General features: G+C 39.8%; 2 protein-coding genes across 2 annotated transcripts; both read left to right on the plus strand.

Moving 5' to 3' along the window:
- The first annotated feature begins 3,787 nt into the window (after positions 1 to 3,787).
- On the plus strand, positions 3,788 to 6,390 carry LOC128436326 (homeodomain-interacting protein kinase 3-like). The gene is made up of 6 exons (XM_053418114.1): positions 3,788 to 4,174; positions 4,323 to 4,504; positions 4,671 to 4,794; positions 5,368 to 5,549; positions 5,664 to 5,831; positions 6,060 to 6,390. The coding sequence occupies exons 1-6, from the start codon at positions 3,788 to 3,790 to the stop codon at positions 6,388 to 6,390; spliced, it is 1,374 nt and encodes a 457-aa protein (XP_053274089.1).
- Positions 6,391 to 13,129: 6,739 nt separating this feature from the next.
- LOC128436336 (homeodomain-interacting protein kinase 3-like) lies at positions 13,130 to 15,904 on the plus strand. The gene is made up of 6 exons (XM_053418122.1): positions 13,130 to 13,516; positions 13,669 to 13,850; positions 14,017 to 14,140; positions 14,714 to 14,895; positions 15,010 to 15,177; positions 15,406 to 15,904. Exons 1-6 carry the CDS (start codon positions 13,130 to 13,132, stop codon positions 15,902 to 15,904), a joined length of 1,542 nt encoding a protein of 513 aa, XP_053274097.1.
- The last annotated feature ends 4,368 nt before the right edge of the window (positions 15,905 to 20,272 follow it).

A 20,272-nucleotide genomic window follows, 5' to 3' on the forward strand; every position in this document is an offset into this window, starting at 1 on the left:
GTACTTAAGTATCAAAAGTAAAAGTACAAAACTACAACAGGCTGCAGAGGCAGGCAGAGGTGTGTTCAGCTTAACAGACAACTTGCAGACAGCAGGGAACGTCTTCAGTACATCCATCTGATCTGCTGTAAGGGCCAGGTATCCATCTAGTTGCTTGGAGCTGTCTTGAGTAACGTGAGAGCTCTTCAGCGAAGAGAAGAAGTCTCCCTCATCAGATGAGCTGGATCTGGTGGCTTCTCCTGACAAGGAAGGATCAGCGATCTGCTCCTTGATGTAGTCCATTCCTGAAATACAGGGAGGGTCAAAATAGAATTAGTACAGCTGAAATACCATTAACCCTGATTTCATGTACATTCACATATTACTTTCGTTTACAAATTTCAACATTGATCATCTTCATTTGTCTTACCCATTCTGATTGTAGCAATATCTTTTGTCCATGCAGTTCTAAATTTAGGGAGGAGAATAGCAGCGGCAACCATTTCAGGGTCTGTTGACACAGCAGAAATGTTGACACTAAACTAGTAGGGTAGGGTAAACAGTTATTACCAATGATATCGGCCGATGAATATATTACATTGTATATAAATAGAATTGCATCTTTCCTAAGTTAGTGAGGTAGGATATGCAACTATATGTTGCAGCCAGAGAATATAAATGGGAGAATATATTACCAACTGCACTCAGACAATGGACATACAGAATATACATAGATTCAGCAGAAAGAAAATACTCTACAAATAGCTGTAAATGTGGTGAACTATAACAATTATGAGTTACATGCAATCCAAACAACAATTTGTGTATGCACGCCTACACTTGGACCATACCTGGATGCGTGTCTACTTTGTAGACACGCATTTTAAGCATGTTAAGTAAAATGCTCAACTGTATCTGTTCTGTTGGCAAACTATATTTTACCAGCGAGACTTTTGCACTTATTCCTGGCACAATACATAACATGACTCTGGCTGCCATTACTTAATTCACTTACCTGAAAGTGTTTTTTGAGGTTCGACGGAGAGTTTTGAAACGCCATTATTTCCGTCTCCCTCGGTAGACACAAGAGGCACTTCATTCGATAGGATGTATCTTGCATCCCCACGAAGGCAAACATGGTCGCGAGATAAGGCCACGGGTGTGGTTGATTTGGTTCTTCGGCCGTGTCTTCGGCACCAGCGATAGATGAGGTGGATGAGGTAGCCATGGTGGTTTACTCCGGTGTAGTCGGGTTGACGGCTAACGGCTTATCTCCCGTGCCGGCCTCAGGTTATCCTCGCGAGACACCGTCGGTTCTCGCGCAAACACGGACAGTCCGGATAATCCAATCGCGATGAGAGACAATTATAATTATATTCAGATTTTAATTTGTAACGAGTAACGAGGTGTTCAATGAAAATGTAACGGAGTAAAAGTATATATTTTTTCTTTTAAATGTAGTGGAGTAAAAGTAGAAGTCCTGATGAATATAAATACTCAAGGAAAGTGTAGATCCTCAAAAAAACTAGTTAAGTACTGTAACGAAGTACTTCTACTCCGTTACTTTACACCACTGGTGGTTTGGGTAACATTGTGATTGCCTGTGCTCTGCTCTTTGGACTGATATACTGTCTGAACCTGAGCTACCCACCAGAGCTCAAATGCACTTTTGAAGTCCTGCAGAAGATTCTCCTAAACCTGGATGGGCAGAGGCTGTCGTCCAAGGCACGGTTCCTGAAGAACAAGCTTCTGCAGTGAATGAGCTTGAAGAAGACTGAAAGAAGCTGTTACGTCCAGTCCTGATTACTAAGGTTAAGTTGGTATATTTATCGTTTATTCTTCTGTTCTGTGTTGTTATTGTTTACTCACATCTCCTCTCATTTCAGACTCCTCACTCCCTCCCTTGTGTGTGCTCCACCTGGTTGATTATCTGCTCCTCACCGATTGTTTGCACCTGCTCCTCATCACCTGGTGTATTTAGTCTGTGTGTTCCTGTGTCGCTTTGGAAGTTCGTCTTTGTTCCCCCATGTCTCAAGGGTTCCAGCGAATACCATGATTTGTAAGCTTCCAGTGATTCTTGTCTATCCGTGTACCGAACCTGGACTGGATCTTCACCGAACCCTGCTACAGCCTGACACTCATGGGAATCGTATGCTTGTTATTGGACTGCCTTACCTGTGTACCGAACCTGGACTGGATCTCCTTCGACTTCTGCTACTGTCCGACCCTTATTGGATTTGTGTTGTTACTGGACTGCCACTCCGTGTACCATAATCTTCCAGTAAAAGTGATTCCATATCATCTCTGTCTTCGAGTCGAGCATTTGAATCCAACACATACCAGTACATTACAGAAGCCTGGTATTTTTCTATATATCTAAATATGATTTCTTTCTTTGATTTTTGTTTTGAAATTTCAAAATTTGAAGTCAATTTTTTTTAAAGAGACTATTTAATTTAGTTTGTGCAATGGACTGAGGCTGTTGTGGAAGATTGTTGTCTCGGGTTGAAAAGTCTCCTAACTTTGTGTGTGGGTGGAGCAGACACAGAGCATTGTTTTTTAACTACACTGATTTTACTACATGGACAATTGTGGCTTTTCTGAGCAGTTTTACTCGCTGACGAACACACAATCAACGCCTTCTCTTAAATGTTCAATAGAATAAATACACCAGTAATGTTAACGGGCTCCTTTCAAATTTAGTATTTGTATTTACAAAGATTTTTTTGTAAAGATTATTTATTTTACCCTAGTTTTAACAACTAATTTATTTAAAAAAATGTTGGCAGTGCACAATATGTGTTGTAATAATTCAGTGTTTAAAATGGTTATAAAATACAAATTGTTGTTGTCATGCACACAATTTTATTATGGGCAGATAATATTTGGGGCTTTTTAATGTCTATTTTATTGTATTTTCATAAATGGGTTCAAAAAGTTGAATTGTTGCACTTAAAGTTTTAAAACTTGAGAACAGGATCATGGAAGTTTGAAAAGCCAAATATTTAACAAAATGTCAAATGGTTTTGCATGATGTCCTTTTTTATGTATGTTAGTGAATATGTGGTAATTTAATTAAAATGAATGCTTACACTAGCAATGATAACAACACTAATTAAAACAAAAAGATTGACATTAGTATAGCAGACAACCTACATGTGTTCATTCAACAAAACTGAATTGTGCTGCACTAAAGTGTTTGACCAATGTAAACTAAACTTAAATTAATTAGATTAGAGTAAGTAGCTACAAACATTTTAATTCAATTAAAAGCACATTAGTTGAATGAACATATTCAAATGACATTCCACCCACACATCTATGTGGTTTTCAAGTAACACAATCAAGATATACTGATATAACTTGAATTGTTTAGATGGAATATAAGTGGCAAGATAAAATTACGTTCAACAAATTAATTATTTTTTTGAGCTTGTGTAAATCATGATGGTTGACAAAGATTAAAATAAAAGAAACATGATGAAAAGAAAAGAAAGAAAATTCACATAAAATAAAGGAAATCACTACAAAGGTATGGAGTTTATACAATGTGACAGATTTGATTAGACATAAAAGGAGTCTCATGATCTGTCTTTAAAATGTCTATGATGTATCCATTACTTGTAGCACTTATAGAGTTTCAAGATTACAAGTACTGAGCTTGATGGTGTGTTAACTATTATGCTACTTACCTGGCTGATAGGAACTGGATCAGGATTTGTGAGAGAATACTTGGCTCCATCTAACTTCCTTCTTTTCTATTCTCCTGACAAGTGAGAAACATCAACAAAATAACTACTCTGTCACCATGTCTCAGAACAGTGAGTTTCATATCAGTGAAGGAGACCTGATCCCCTCCCCCACTACATATTACCTTGCACAGAAGTACCTTGGAAATGGCTCCTATGGTATGGTCATTCAATGCAGGAATGTGACCACCGGTGAAACGGTGGCTTTAAAAATCATCCAAAGCCTTGAAAACATTGACTGTGCACAAGAAGAGGAGGTCATCCTTCAAAACATGAAGAAGCTCCATTCAGACAGGTTCAACATCGTCAACTTGCACGAGTCATTCTTCTACAAGGAACATTACTGTCTTGTGTTTGAGCTCCTGGATATGGATCTGCAGAAATTCAGACAGATCAGCCCGGGTCAACACCTTCAGCTGAAGCAGATCCGCCCCATTCTGCAGCAGGTTTGTTTTTTAAACTCAAGCGCTTACACTTACTGCTTTGTAGCGTGAAGGGTAAACTTGGTCTCTAAAAAGTCACTGTTACAGTCTTTGTTGATAAAATGAACTCTGAAGCTCATGATTATTATTATTATGCTTTTCATGATTTCAGCTAGCTACAGCCTTGGACTTTATGAACAGCGCAGGGATCATTCATGCAGATTTGAAGCCAGATAACATCATGCTGGTGGATCATATCAGGCAGCCACTCAAAGTTAAGGTCATTGACTTTGGCATATCCTGCGATGATCCTGAGGAAATGATCGGTGAAACCCTCCAGACCTTGTGGTACAGGTAAGTAACTGACAGCACATCTGTATACCTGGGACAGCTGTGTTTACTGTAAATAATTGGACAAGTCCTCACTGCTGGCATGTCAGGTTTATATCTCAGAAACTGACTAACAAGGAGTTTAGCAAATTTTAAACCTCAGTAATATGTTTGTGTTTCTTATCCTAAGATCTCCTGAGATTCTGTGTGAAGATCGTTTCAGCGGGAACATCGACGTATGGTCTCTCGGCTGCATTGCTGCTGAGCTCTCAATGGGCACACCGCTGTTCCCTGCCAAGGATGAGAAGGATTTGGTCAGTATCTGCACTTAAAACACAACAAACACATACAGTTCTGCCGTGATGTTTGTGTAATTTCAAATCCATTCACTGATTTTTACTATTCTACTAATGAGACAAACCAGAGGCCCTTCATCCATTTGTCTCAGTAATAGAAGTGAACCTGATGTACATGATCAACAATGTAAACTTGAAGTTAAATAACTCTGACAATCTTGTGTTTCTTCAACAGATGGGGCAAATTGCATTTGCAATTAAAGATCCACAGCATGAAGGACACCTCCTCCCACATGCGTTCTGGCCAAGATATTGGATGGAAAGCAGATTTATGGTATCAAACTAGTTTACAACCCTTTAGCTGGCTCCACTAGCTCACTAATTAAGGTGTCTTTCCTTCAGTCTGTGTTTCTTTCCCCTGTGCCATCCACTGCCTTTTGAGCAATCTATCTCAATCAAACAATTCATTTCAGTCAATAGGTTAAACTCTAGTTTGAGATCACTAGCCTGGATGAATTTATACCAGCACAACGTCTTCATAATCCAAACAAGAGGACATCTAACATGTTGGTTTTCCTCATCTTGTTGAAGGGGAATCATCCTGTCTGGACAGAAGACGACCAAGCGGAATATTGTGACCTGCAGGGCTTTATGGACCTAATGAAACAGATGCTGATGATGAGTCAGTATGATAGAATTACCCCCAACAGAATTCTCCAGCATCCGTTCATCACGATGAGCCACCTTCAAGGTTCATTCAAAAACAGCCTCTAGTAAGTCTGTGCTTAGATGGTCTGTGTACGTCTGTGCTGTTGGACATGGCTGCAAAATATAGGAGATATAAGGTGATTAAGGTGTTTGGCTCAGCAGTTTCATTTGTCTTCCAGTCTGAAGTCATGTGAGGATCTGATGGACATCTGCCAGGATCAGAGCTCTGAGGATGGAGGACCTGAAGAGCAGGTGATCCTGCAAATGTCCCTGAACAGGGAATCCTCCAGCAGCACTGCCAGCCCAGCCAAGGAGGCCAGCAAAGTGAATGTGAAGTCTGGCAACAGGTGAGTGTTTGAAATATCTTTCTGTTGGATCATTTTATATTGTAGAAGAATAGTTCAACATTTTGGTAAATATTCTGTATTTTTGCTCAGAGTTCAATGGGAAGAATGATACAACTCTCATTAACTATGGATCTGGAGCCAAGTGCATTTTAGAATGTGAATTTTTAGAAATTTCCAATAACTGACTTAAGATCAAGAGTTAAAATTATTTTCTTATCCACATCTCAGACCAGAAGTCTCCAAGGTCAGAAGGTGTGAACAACTGGCAGCCGCTCGAAAAGGCACGAGTGGGAAAACAGGCCCAAACCAGTCCAAGAGGATGAGAGAGAGGCATGATCCCTCATCCATTTTCAACCCCTCAAGAAAGAAGAGACACATGGGCCCTGCTGGAATGAGAGACTCCAAAGCCAAAGTCAGAAGGAGTGAACGACTGGCAGCCATTCGAAAAGTTGCAAGTGGGCAAACAGGCCCAATCCGGCTCAAGAGGATGAGAGAGGAAGATGATAGTGTTGGTCAAAACCGGTTCGTGGCGAGAAGGAGGATAGAACTTGCCCTTTAAAAATCGACTAAAGACTAGAATGAGGAGACCGAACTGGACTTTCAAGATCTTAATTTGTGTTTTGTTTGCTCTTTTTTAATTGATTTGTTCTTTTTGAAATGTTCCCTTGTTGTGACGACCCTCTCATGCTACCTGCCTGTGTGTCTTGCTCTGTGCTGGTGAGTGGAGCTTCAGCCACTTACAGTTGCAATCAGAAATATTCAACCCCCTCACCGCAATAGACATTATAGTGATGTGGATGACAGATAATGACAATAAATGACAAAAAAACCTCATCAAACAACAAAAGATGTTTATTGATGCGTATTTTAGTTATTTTGACAACAGAAGTTGGGTTAACTTTGAAGTTCAAATAAAAAATGTAACTCTTTCAACACATGTGCTTGTTCAGTATCATTCAACCCCCCAGCTTCAGTACTTTGTGGCGTATCCTCTAGCTTTTATAACTTCAAAAAAATGTTTTCGGTGAGTGCGGACAACCTTCTTACACCTCTCGATTGGAATCTTTGCCCATTTTTCAAGTGCAAAAGCCTCTAGATCAGTGATGTTTGATGGCTTCCATGCTGCAACTGCCTTCTTTAAATCCCACCAAAGATTTTCAATCAAATTTCAATCTGGTGACTGTGAATGCCACTCCAGGACGTTCCAGGATCTTTTTCTCAACCAAGCTTTGGTGGACTTGGAGGTTTTGCTTTGGATCATTATCTTGCTAGAAAGTCCAATGATCACCAAGGTTTAATTTGTCAACAGAAGGCATCACATTCCTCTTTCAAATGGCCTGGTATTTCTGTGAATCCATGATGCCAGGTACACGATCAAGATTGCCAGTTCCTGCCGCAGAAAAACAGCCAAACATCATCAATGACCCACCATCAGGCTTGACCTTGAGGATGGTATTCTAATGGTCATAAGCCTGGCCCTTCGCATGCCGGACATAACGCTGGTCTATATGTCCAAATAGTTCCAGATTGGTTTCAAAGCCCATAGAACCGTCACCCAAAACTCAGTCGTCTTATCCAAATTCCTCCTGGCATATTCTAGTCGACTTTTGATGTTCATGTGGTCAAGAGCTGAGTGCGTCTTGGAGTCCGGCCATGAAGTCCTTGTTTATTCAGTGCACGGTTATAGTTGCCACTGAAGCACTTGTACCAGCCGTCATCAGGTCGTCCTTTAGGTGTCTTGCAGTCACACGAGGGTTTCTCTTAGTTGTTCTGACTAAGTTGCTGAGGGCCATTGATGAAATATTGGGCTTTCTTCCACGGCCAGGCAGGTTTGAAGCTGCTCTATACGTTTTAAACTTCCTTATAATGCTCCCAATGATGTGTATTGGAATATCCATTTTTGGGAAAGTTTCTTTTAATCAAGGCCCTTCAGGTTTAATGAAATGATCTTCTCTCTCAGCTTTTGTGGAAGCTCCTTTGTCTTTCCCATGGTTGCAACTCACCTTGAATACCTTCAAGGGTGGGGTTTATATATGCATCACAGCTGACGCAAATGAAGGATCCTTATAGAGTTGCCAAAGGCTTAATTATGTTTCAACTCCACTTTAGGCCATTAAAACTGTCAGACAGCTTTAAAAACAACAATATTATACAAGGGTTGAATAATTGTGACATGGCTATCCTAACAAAATATACTGTTACACACAAATACTACATCATGCATTTTCTGTGTTGATTTTTTGTATCACTCAACTCAAAAAGAAGTCATCCGAAGCAGAATCTTGCTCTTTGAAGAAACTGTAATTGATAAATCCTTAAAATCTTTGAAGGGTTGAATATTTCTGATTGCAACTGTAGGTCCATAAATATTTGGACATTGACACAATTTTCATCGTTTTGGCTCTAAACACCACTTGTGTGCTTTAAGTGAAGACTTGCAGTTTTAATTTTAGGGTATGTACATCCAAATCAGGTGAACAGTGTCGGAATTACAACACATTTTATATGTGGCACCCCCCTTTTTAAGGGACCAAAAGTAATTGGGCAATTGGCTGCCCAGCTGTTCCATGGCCAGGTGTGTGTTATACCAAATATTTCATATTTTACTGAAATATATATTACTTCACAGAACATAGACAATGAGGCCAACACTTCCATGGGGCAAACTGAGATGGGAGTGTACGTCATACAGAAGGTGGGTGCGGAGTCTGAAGATGAGCCAGAGGACATTGGTGTCCTGATTGAGGGTGAGGAGGTCCTCAGTGGTTTGCAGTGGTGTACAAAGTACTTGAAAGCCATACTTGAGTAAAAGTACATATATCTTACCTGAAAGTGACTTCGGTAAAAGTAAAAGTCACCAGTCAGAAAATGACTTGAGTAAAAGTCTTAAAGTAGCTCATATTAAATGTACTTCAGTATTAAAAGTATCTGGTGTTGAAATGTACTTAAGTATCAAAAGTAAAAGTACAAGTATCAAATTAAAAATGTTAAGTAGGCCTACACAGAAACAAAACAACCGAAATTGTTCTATTCAGACTTTATTTCAACTGATTTCAATTATTATTTATAAAATAATATAGAACTCATACATGAACAAGTGAAATTGGAAGTGATGAAGCTTAAAATAAATATTAAATAACATTTTCTCACTTTCTAACAAAGAACTTTAACCACTTTAAACAAAAAATGTCGGGTTGTATTGTTACCGTGCCATGACAACCATGCCATATAACAGGTCTTAAAGCGACCCTTGTAGAACATGAACTGACAATGCATAAAATTACAAAACCCAACATTTTTTTTTTCCTTTTTGTTTATATTTACAGTGATTGATAAGGTCTGATTTTGAGACCCGTTTCACCATGCAACTACACAACCCAAACCTATACCAAAGTTTACACTTTTGAAATAAAGAGACCTAAAAACTCAATGCAGTGGTTAAACTTTGGTAGAGGTTTGGGTTGTGTAGTTGCATGGTGAAACGCCTATAATGACTTTAATTTGTCATAGTGCTTTATTAAAAGTCAACAAACTTGTGGTTCATCTTTAGCAGAAGTTGATTCTCAAAATTGCGTGAATCCAGCCGAGCTCTTCGAGGGCTGAAGACAAGTCCTGCAATGCTAAATAGTCGTTCACAGGCTGCAGAGGCAGGCAGAGGTGTGTTCAGCTTAACAGACAACTTGCAGACAGCAGGGAACGTCTTCAGTACATCCATCTGATCTGCTGTAAGGGCCAGGTATCCATCTAGTTGCTTGGAGCTGTCTTGAGTAACGTGAGAGCTCTTCAGCGAAGAGAAGAAGTCTCCCTCATCAAATGAGCTGGATCTGGTGGCTTCTCCTGACAAGGAAGGATCCGCGATCTGCTCCTTGATGTAGTCCATTCCTGAAATACAGGGAGGGTCAAACAGGAATTAGTACAGCTGAAATACCATTAACCCTGATTTCATGTACATTCACATATTACTTTCGTTTACAAATTTCAACATTGATCATCTTCATTTGTCTTACCCATTCTGATTGTAGCAATATCTTTTGTCCATGCAGTTCTAAATTTAGGGAGGAGAATAGCAGCGGCAACCATTTCAGGGTCTGTTGACACAGCAGAAATGTTGACACTAAACTAGTAGGGTAGGGTAAACAGTTATTACCAATGATATCGGCCGATGAATATATTACATTGTATATAAATAGAATTGCATCTTTCCTAAGTTAGTGAGGTAGGATATGCAACTATATGTTGCAGCCAGAGAATAAATTACCAACTGCACTCAGACAATGGACATACAGAATATACATAGATTCAGCAGAAAGAATATACTCTACAAATAGCTGTAAATGTGGTGAACTATAACAATTATGAGTTACATGCAATCCAAACAACAATTTGTGTATGCACGCCTACACTTGGACCATACCTGGATGCGTGTCTACTTTGTAGACGCGCATTTTAAGCATGTTAAGTAAAATGCTCAACTGTATCTGTTCTGTTGGCAAACTTTATTTTACCAGCGAGACTTTTGCACTTATTCCTGGCACAATACATAACATGACTCTGGCTGCCATTACTTAATTCACTTACCTGAATATTTTTTTATGAGGTTCTACGGAGAGTTTTGAAACGCCATTATTTCCGTCTCCCTCGGTAGACACAAGAGGCACTTCATTCGATAGGATGTATCTTGCATCCCCACGAAGGCAAACATGGTCGCGAGATACGGCCACGGGTGTGGTGGATTTGGTTCTTCGGCCGTGTCTTCGGCACCAGCGATAGATGAGGTGGATGAGGTAGCCATGGTGGTTTACTCCGGTGTAGTCGGGTTGACGGCTAACGGCTTATCTCCCGTGCCGGCCTCAGGTTATCCTCGCGAGACACCGTCGGTTCTCGCGCAAACACGGACAGTCCGGATAATCCAATCGCGATGAGAGACAATTATAATTATATTCAGATTTTAATTTGTAACGAGTAACGAGGTGTTCAATGAAAATGTAACGGAGTAAAAGTATATATTTTTTCTTTTAAATGTAGTGGAGTAAAAGTAGAAGTCCTGATGAATATAAATACTCAAGGAAAGTGTAGATCCTCAAAAAAACTAGTTAAGTACTGTAACGAAGTACTTCTACTCCGTTACTTTACACCACTGGTGGTTTGGGTAACATTGTGATTGCCTGTGCTCTGCTCTTTGGACTGATATACTGTCTGAACCTGAGCTACCCACCAGAGCTCAAATGCACTTTTGAAGTCCTGCAGAAGATTCTCCTAAACCTGGATGGGCAGAGGCTGTCGTCCAAGGCACGGTTCCTGAAGAACAAGCTTCTGCAGTGAATGAGCTTGAAGAAGACTGAAAGAAGCTGTTACGTCCAGTCCTGATTACTAAGGTTAAGTTGGTATATTTATCGTTTATTCTTCTGTTCTGTGTTGTTATTGTTTACTCACCTCTCCTCTCGTTTCAGACTCCTCACTCCCTCCCTTGTGTGTGCTCCACCTGGTTGATTATCTGCTCCTCACCGATTGTTTGCACCTGCTCCTCATCACCTGGTGTATTTAGTCTGTGTGTTCCTGTGTCGCTTTGGAAGTTCGTCTTTGTTCCCCCATGTCTCAAGGGTTCCAGCGAATACCATGATTTGTAAGCTTCCAGTGATTCTTGTCTATCCGTGTACCGAACCTGGACTGGATCTTCACCGAACCCTGCTACAGCCTGACACTCATGGGAATCGTATGCTTGTTATTGGACTGCCTTACCTGTGTACCGAACCTGGACTGGATCTCCTTCGACTTCTGCTACTGGCCGACCCTTATTGGATTTGTGTTGTTACTGGACTGCCACTCCGTGTACCATAATCTTCCAGTAAAAGTGATTCCATATCATCTCTGTCTTCGAGTCGAGCATTTGAATCCAACACATACCAGTACATTACAGAAGCCTGGTATTTTTCTATATATCTAAATATGATTTCTTTCTTTGATTTTTGTTTTGAAATTTCAAAATTTGAAGTCAATTTTTTTTAAAGAGACTATTTAATTTAGTTTGTGCAATGGACTGAGACTGTTGTTGAAGATTGTTGTCTCGGGTTGAAAAGTCTCCTAACTTTGTGTGTGGGTGGAGCAGACACAGAGCATTGTTTTTTAACTACACTGATTTTACTACATGGACAATTGTGGCTTTTCTGAGCAGTTTTACTTGCTGACGAACACACAATCAACGCCTTCTCTTAAATGTTCAATAGAATAAATACACCAGTAATGTTAACGGGCTCCTTTAAAATTTAGTATTTGTATTTACAAAGATTTTTTTGTAAAGATTATTTATTTTACCCTAGTTTTAACAACTAATTCATTTAAAAAAATGTTGGCAGTGCACAATATGTGTTGTAATAATTCAGTGTTTAAAATGGTTATAAAATACAAATTGTTGTTGTCATGCACACAATTTTATTATGGGCAGATAATATTTGGGGCTTTTTAATGTCTATTTTATTGTATTTTCATAAATGGGTTCAAAAAGTTGAATTGTTGCACTTAAAGTTTTAAAACTTGAGAACAGGATCATGGAAGTTTGAAAAGCCAAATATTTAACAAAATGTCAAATGGTTTTGCATGATGTCCTTTTTTATGTATGTTAGTGAATATGTGGTAATTTAATTAAAATGAATGCTTACACTAGCAATGATAACAACACTAATTAAAACAAAAAGATTGACATTAGTATAGCAGACAACCTACATGTGTTCATTCAACAAAACTGAATTGTGCTGAACTAAAGTGTTTGACCAATGTAAACTAAACTTAAATGAATTAGACTAGAGTAAGTAGCTACAAACATTTTAATTCAATTAAAAGCCGATAGTTGAATGAACATATTCAAATGACATTCCACCCACACATCTATGTGGTTTTCAAGTAACACAATCAAGATATACTGATATAACTTGAATTGTTTAGATGGAATATAAGTGTCAAGATAAAATTACGTTCAACAAATTAATTATTTTTTTGAGCTTGTGTAAATCATGATGGTTGACAAAGATTAAAATAAAAGAATCATGAGAATCACTACAAAGGTATGGAGTTTATACAATGTGACATATTTGATTAGACATAAAAGGAGTCTCATGATCTGTCTTTAAAATGTCTATGATCTACAAGTACTGAGCTTGATGGTGTGTTAACTCTTATGCTACTTACCTGGCTGATAGGAACTGGATCAGGATTTGTGAGAGAATACTTGGCTCCATCTAACTTCCTTCTTTTCTATTCTCCTGACAAGTGAGAAACATCAACAAAATAACTACTCTGTCACCATGTCTCAGAACAGTGAGTTTCATATCAGTGAAGGAGACCTGATCCCCTCCCCCACTACATATTACCTTGCACAGAAGTACCTTGGAAATGGCTCCTATGGTATGGTCATTCAATGCAGGAATGTGACCACCGGTGAAACGGTGGCTTTAAAAATCATCCAAAGCCTTGAAAACATTGACTGTGCACAAGAAGAGGAGGTCATCCTTCAAAACATGAAGAAGCTCCATTCAGACAGGTTCAACATCGTCAACTTGCACGAGTCATTCTTCTACAAGGAACATTACTGTCTTGTGTTTGAGCTCCTGGATATGGATCTGCAGAAATTCAGACAGATCAGCCCGGGTCAACACCTTCAGCTGAAGCAGATCCGCCCCATTCTGCAGCAGGTTTGTTTTTTAAACTCAAGCTCTTACACTTACTGCTTTGCTTACTGCGTGAAGGGTAAACTTGGTCTCTAAAAAGTCACTGTTACAGTCTTTGTTGATAAAATGAACTCTGAAGCTCATGATTATTATTATTATGCTTTTCATGATTTCAGCTAGCTACAGCCTTGGACTTTATGAACAGCGCAGGGATCATTCATGCAGATTTGAAGCCAGATAACATCATGCTGGTGGATCATGTCAGGCAGCCACTCAAAGTTAAGGTCATTGACTTTGGCATATCCTGCGATGATCCTGAGGAAATGATCGGTGAAACCCTCCAGACCTTGTGGTACAGGTAAGTAACTGACAGCACATCTGTATACCTGGGACAGCTGTGTTTACTGTAAATAATTGGACAAGTCCTCACTGCTGGCATGTCAGGTTTATATCTCAGAAACTGACTAACAAGGAGTTTAGCAAATTTTAAACCTCAGTAATATGTTTGTGTTTCTTATCCTAAGGTCTCCTGAGATTCTGTGTGAAGATCGTTTCAGCGGGAACATCGACGTATGGTCTCTCGGCTGCATTGCTGCTGAGCTCTCAATGGGCACACCGCTGTTCCCTGCCAAGGATGAGAAGGATTTGGTCAGTATCTGCACTTAAAACACAACAAACACATACAGTTCTGCCGTGATGTTTGTGTAATTTCAAATCCATTCACTGATTTTTACTATTCTACTAATGAGACAAACCAGAGGCCCTTCATCCATTTGTCTCAGTAATAGAAGTGAACCTGATGTACATGATCAACAATGTAAACTTGAAGTTAAATAACTCTGACAATCTTGTGTTTCTTCAACAGATGGGACAAATTGCATTTGCAATTAAAGATCCACAGCATGAAGGACACCTCCTCCCACATGCGTTCTGGCCAAGATATTGGATGGAAGGCAGATTTACGGTATCAAACTAGTTTACAACCCTTTAGCTAGCTCCACTAGCTCACTAATTAAGGTGTCTTTCCTTCAGTCTGTGTTTCTTTCCCCTGTGCCATTCACTGCCTTTTGAGCGATCTATCTCAATCAAACAATTCATTTCAGTCAATAGGTTAAACTCTAGTTTGAGATCACTAGCCTGGATGAATTTATACCAGCACAACGTCTTCATAATCCAAACACGAGGACATCTAACATGTTGGTTTTCCTCATCTTGTTGAAGGGGAATCATCCTGTCTGGACAGAAGACGGCCAAGCGGAATATTGTGACCTGCAGGGCTTTATGGACCTAATGAAACAGATGCTGATGATGAGTCAGTATGATAGAATTACCCCCAACCGAATTCTCCAGCATCCGTTCATCACGATGAGCCACCTTCAAGGTTCATTCAAAAACAGCCTCTAGTAAGTCTGTGCTTAGATGGTCTGTGTACGTCTGTGCTGTTGGACATGGCTGCAAAATATAGGAGATATAAGGTGATTAAGGTGTTTGGCTCAGCAGTTTCATTTCTCTTCCAGTGTGAAGTCATGTGAGGATCTGATGGACATCTGCAAGGATCAGAGCTCTGAGGATGAAGGACCTGGAGAGCAGGTGATCCTGCAAATGTCCCTGAACAGGGAATCCTCCAGCAGCACTGCCAGCCCAGCCAAGGAGGCCAGCAAAGTGAATGTGAAGTCTGGCAACAGGTGAGTGTTTGAAATATCTTTCTGTTGGATCATTTTATATTGTAGAAGAATAGTTCAACATTTTGGTAAATATTCAGTTTTTTTGCTCAGAGTTTAATGGGAAGAATGATACAACTCTCATTAACTATGGATCTGGAGCCAAGTGCATTTTAGAATGTGAATTTTTAGAAATGTCCAATAACTGCTTTAAGATCAAGAGTTAAAATTATTTTCTTATCCACATCTCAGACCAGAAGACTCCAAGGTCAGAAGGTGTGAACAACTGGCAGTCGCTCGAAAAGGCACGAGTGGGAAAACAGGCCCAAACCAGTGCAAGAGGATGAGAGAGAGGCATGATCCCTCATCCATTTTCAACCCCTCAAGAAAGAAGAAACACATGGGCTCTGCTGGAATGAGAGACTCCCAAGCCAAGGTCAGAATGAGTGAACAACTGGCAGCCGCTCAAAAAGGCACGAGTGGGAAAACAGGCCCAAACCAGTCCAAGAGGATGAGAGAGAGGCATGATCCCTCATTCAATGGCAACCCCTCAAGAAAGAAGAGACACATGGGCCCTGCTGGAATGAGAGACTCCCAAGCCAAAGTCAGAAGGAGTGAACGACTGGCAGCCATTGGAAAAGTCGCAAGTGGGCAAACGGGCCCAATCCGGCTGAAGAGGATGAGAGAGGAAGATGATAGTGTTGGTCAAAACCGGTTCGTGGCGAGAAGAAGGATAGAACTTGCCCTTTAAAAATCGACAGTTTAAAAGAGGCTGACTAGAATGTGGAGGCCGAACTGGACTTTCAAGATCTTAATTTGTGTTTTGTTTGCTCTTTTTAATTGATGTGTTCTTTTTTAAATGTTCCCTTGTTGTGATGACTCTCTCATGCTACCTGCCTGTGTGTCTTGCTCCGTGCTGGTGAGTGGAGCTTCAGCCACTTACCTGCCCACCTGGGTGGGGCTTCCCAGAATGCATAAAGGACTGCTCTTCTGGGAGTGTCTCTCTCTTTCTCTCAGCAGGGTCTTCTGCACCAGCCTGATCCTTGAGCCTTTGTTTCAGTAAAATAAATAACGTTTGATTGAAAGCTCTGTGTGTGGATCTCCCTTTTTGTTGCCAGCCTTGAACCAGGTGGTAACAGCTTGATTGTGAATTAATACATATGAAATAAAGAATTTGTCTGATGTGGGGATTTTCCACATCAAAAACTGAGGTATTATTTAATGAAACTCCAGCCAACTTAATAGAAGAGCTTGAAATTGCTGAGAACCATACTACCCCTCCAAAGTTTCAGTGTTTTATTTCAGTTTTCTTAAAAATATTTCTAATTTATTATATTATGCTTAATTTGCTTTCACCTAAGTGTTCCCCTCTTGTACCTTCCTTATACCGTAATTGCCACATTTAGTTTGCGATTTCTCTTAGTTGGGTGTATCTTGACATTGGGTCATGTCAAATCACATGATTTCAAGTGGGGGATACCAGAAAGGGGCGGGGCAAGTGGCATAAGATTAATGATAACGATATAAATCTATCCTATATAAGACAATATTTCTAGTTGTTATCAAATAATGTATATGATTATTTGTTCTTTCCATCACCAATGACGAGTTGCACACTTCAATAACACAGCTTAGAACTACAGTCAGGTTCATCACTTTTTGGGCCCCCAGGCAACATTTATATATTTACGTGCTTTGGGACTTTATTTTGAAGCCTCAACAAATTAATGAAGTAGTTTTTTTGGCATATGTTTTGTTAATTTGCAAGTTGCCTTCCTGTCGAATATACGCATTACACTTCAGTAAATCAGTGAGGGCGGGTGGTAAAGTTCTGTTTTATATGTTTGGAGAACTCCCGCCTGCAAGCGCCACACACATTGATTAAGTGAGCACCCCCCCCCCCCCCCAGCACAGATCAGGCTGAGATGAGGCCGCCCGCTGATGACAAGAGGAGAAACAGAGGAGGCATCTTTTAATGATACAGGTGTCATTTATTTAAAATATGTTAAACAACAAGTTCAACAACTGTCTTCCTGCCTGTCTGCTCGTCTCTCTGCTCTTCTGTCTGTCAGTGCTATAGAGTAACAACCACACAAGATACAGTCACTAAACTCGTGTTGTTGGGATCAAAATGAGGTTCAAGATTTAAGGTGGTTGTGGTCTAACCGATGGGTATTGAATACTCTCTTAATAGTGTTGTAAGATTACAGAGTGCATGTGTAATAATGTAGTAATGACTTCTGAGTACTCATGTAATTATGTAGACAGCTTCCAGTTCTGTAACTTTTAATGCAAGTTACGTGAATGCAGTGACCTCTCCATAAAGGCTGAAGCAAGGAGACATTTCTTAACTTTTCTTTTAAAGATTTTCATTAAACTACCTCCTCTGATACCGTCAGAGTTTACAAAGCTGCATCTCCGATCTTCTTTTGGCTGTTGCTGGGAACATCTAATAGACTTGCTGCAGATGATCTCAGTGTTCTATTATTTGATACTGAAGAAAATGTCATATTTATCAGATTCCTCTGTCTAATTAAGATACACCTTCACTTAAGGAGCTCAATTTGGGGAATACACACAGATCAGAAGCCATGACTTCTTTAAAGTTCAAAAACACTCCTTTAGGCTTCTCTAAAAACGAATCATTAAAATGTCATATCTTGTTTGCTTTACCCAGGTATTAAAACAATATTCAACAGTTTTCCATAGAGTTAAACACTAACTATTCCATGGTAAAAAGCAGCTGGAATGAGACACTCCCAGAACTACAAATGCAAATTTTCCAATTTTTTTATTTGAGGATGGATTAGATCAAAAATAATCAGCTACAACATGTTTACTGTTGAGTTTATGTATATTGGTGGATTTTTTTTTACTTAAATTAGCTCTTTCCCAGTCTTTATACGACTTGAGCACCGTGAATAACTTGTCTGCTCATTAAACAAGAAAGCACATATTTTTCCCAAAATGTTCAATATTTGTTCAATGTCAACTCAGTGAAGAAATTTGTAACAGATGTTGTGTCGAAGTAATCAGATAAAATAAGACTTAATTGTAATTGAAACACAACAGTCAGTTGTATTGTTAGTTAATGTTGGTAAATGAGGAAATGAGCCATTTGTTTTTATGACGACGAGCCAAAAATGCGCAAATTAAATTAATAGTGCTGTGGATTATTTTGGCCGGGGCCTTTTCATTATTGAAAACAAGAGGAAATCCTTTACAGACAGGAAGGTTTCCCTTTTGTGTAATAAAGATCCAAAATATTGTGCCAAAAAACAATCTGGAATGTGTTGGACAATGAAAGGGAACAAGCTGTCCGCATGGTAGATGTGTTACCAGGAGCTGGTAGAGCCGGGCAGTCGATCACAACAGCGTCATGCAAACCCCGGGGAGCGGTGGCCTCAGTTTAGCACTCACAGGGTGTGATCCAAACATGTTGGCATCCAGGTTGCACTGTGACAAATGCCTCTTTGGGAGGACGCAAGCGGTCAGGCATTCTTCAGGGTATTACACACCAGTTCTAAAATGCTGCATGCGCCTTCCTATATATTGTTAATGAGCAATGAGTCAGAGAAAAGCGGCCAAAACCTGCATAAACACAGGAAATTGTATTGAATATAAAAGCAGAATCATTCAGGCGGAGATGGAGTCAAGGTCAATGCAATATTGTTGATCATAGGAAGCTCGTCCTGGTTATTAACAATGACAAAAACAAACAGAGGTGTGTCTGAGGTTGGACGTTTTGGAGCAGGACAGCAGCCAGTAGAAGCGGGACTCTCCAGGGCCCTTGAAGACATGAAAGAAGCCCTCGGAGCTGCCAGAATCCCTTTCAATGCACGGAGGTTTTACAGAGGAAAAAGCTCCACTCCACCACCTTTGTTCCTTTGTTAACGTTCTCAAGTGTTCTTCTGGGAACCCGTAGGTGAAGCGAGGGTGCTCTTTATCGGGGGTGTGACTGCGAACACACAACAACAGCCCCTATCTGCTGGCTGTCTCAGGCCGAGTAGATGTAGGGATCAACAGGGCACAGTGAATGTAAACAGCAGGTCATAGGGGGGGATTAAAAAATAGCTAAATATGACATTGACATGTAAACCATACAGTTCCCATACATACAGCGGGATGTGTGGTTCTGTCTTTGCGTTGCTTTCTGAAGACGCAATGACAAGCAAAGAATGTGGTGATATAACTCAGAGTAACAAACAATGATGAAGAATTGCAGTGACAGATGGAGGACGTTTATGAAATGGGCCGGCAACTTGTTCTGCTGCAAGTGGACGTGTGACCTGGGTTAATAAAACACTGCTCAGCTGCTGAATCAGATATTCACTAGGAAGTTGATCCAGATTTGACATATATCACGTGGGCTGTGGTGACACCTAGTGGTTTAAATAACATACTACAGTACAGAGTCTGGAAATGAGATGCACTGATGTGTAAGACAGTGTCAATCAGTAAACAAAGATTCAATCTCATTAAGACATCATTTTTAAACACCATTGCCATTTTAGGTCTCACTAACAGTTGAAATCACTCACACGCCCTGCTGCTGTGCTTTCAGAAAGCATTAGAAGCTTGCTATACAAATGGACATAGGATAACCCAATGACAGATACATATCTCAACATTCAGCTGGAAGGTTATTAGATACACCAAGAGTCTATTTGCAATGTTAATTTACTTTATTATTTATTTAAATTTATGAGCACGGCTAAATTAAAAGATTTTAAAATCTCTAATTCCATGACAACTGGGCAAACTCCTAAATAAGATCATTTGATATGATGAAAAAACTGAAGTGGTCCCCAGAGCCTGCTAATGTGAGGAGGCAGCCACTGTGCTGGTATGTGGAGATGAAACATCAGGGTTACTGGAAACCAGTGGATGACCTGAAGAGGGACTTGAAATCAGCAGCTCTTGTGTAAAGAGCTGAATTGAGGCTCTGCTCTTTCGAGCACAATGAGGCCTTCTCCAGTAAAATTATAATTAACTTATTATTTCATTATGTTCATTATTCATCAGAGCAACCATCATGTCTCAGGTAACATTTTCAGTGACGTGATATTTTCATTATTTTCATATTTCTCATTATATTACTCATTATTTTATTATGTTT

This window comes from Pleuronectes platessa, chromosome 3 (genome assembly GCF_947347685.1).
Source record: "Pleuronectes platessa chromosome 3, fPlePla1.1, whole genome shotgun sequence".
Classification (NCBI taxonomy): Eukaryota; Metazoa; Chordata; class Actinopteri; order Pleuronectiformes; family Pleuronectidae; genus Pleuronectes; species Pleuronectes platessa.

Bases quoted from the DNA above. Each gene is read 5' to 3' on its own strand.
- LOC128436326 (XM_053418114.1), top strand. From the start codon at position 3,788: ATGTCTCAGAACAGTGAGTTTCATATCAGTGAAGGAGACCTGATCCCC. The intron at 4,505-4,670 runs GTAAGTAACTGA...TCTTATCCTAAG, and splicing joins CTCCAGACCTTGTGGTACAG to ATCTCCTGAGATTCTGTGTG. The intron at 4,795-5,367 runs GTCAGTATCTGC...ATCTTGTTGAAG, and splicing joins CCAAGGATGAGAAGGATTTG to GGGAATCATCCTGTCTGGAC.
- LOC128436336 (XM_053418122.1), top strand. From the start codon at position 13,130: ATGTCTCAGAACAGTGAGTTTCATATCAGTGAAGGAGACCTGATCCCC. The intron at 14,141-14,713 runs GTCAGTATCTGC...ATCTTGTTGAAG, and splicing joins CCAAGGATGAGAAGGATTTG to GGGAATCATCCTGTCTGGAC. The intron at 14,896-15,009 runs GTAAGTCTGTGC...TTTCTCTTCCAG, and splicing joins TCATTCAAAAACAGCCTCTA to TGTGAAGTCATGTGAGGATC.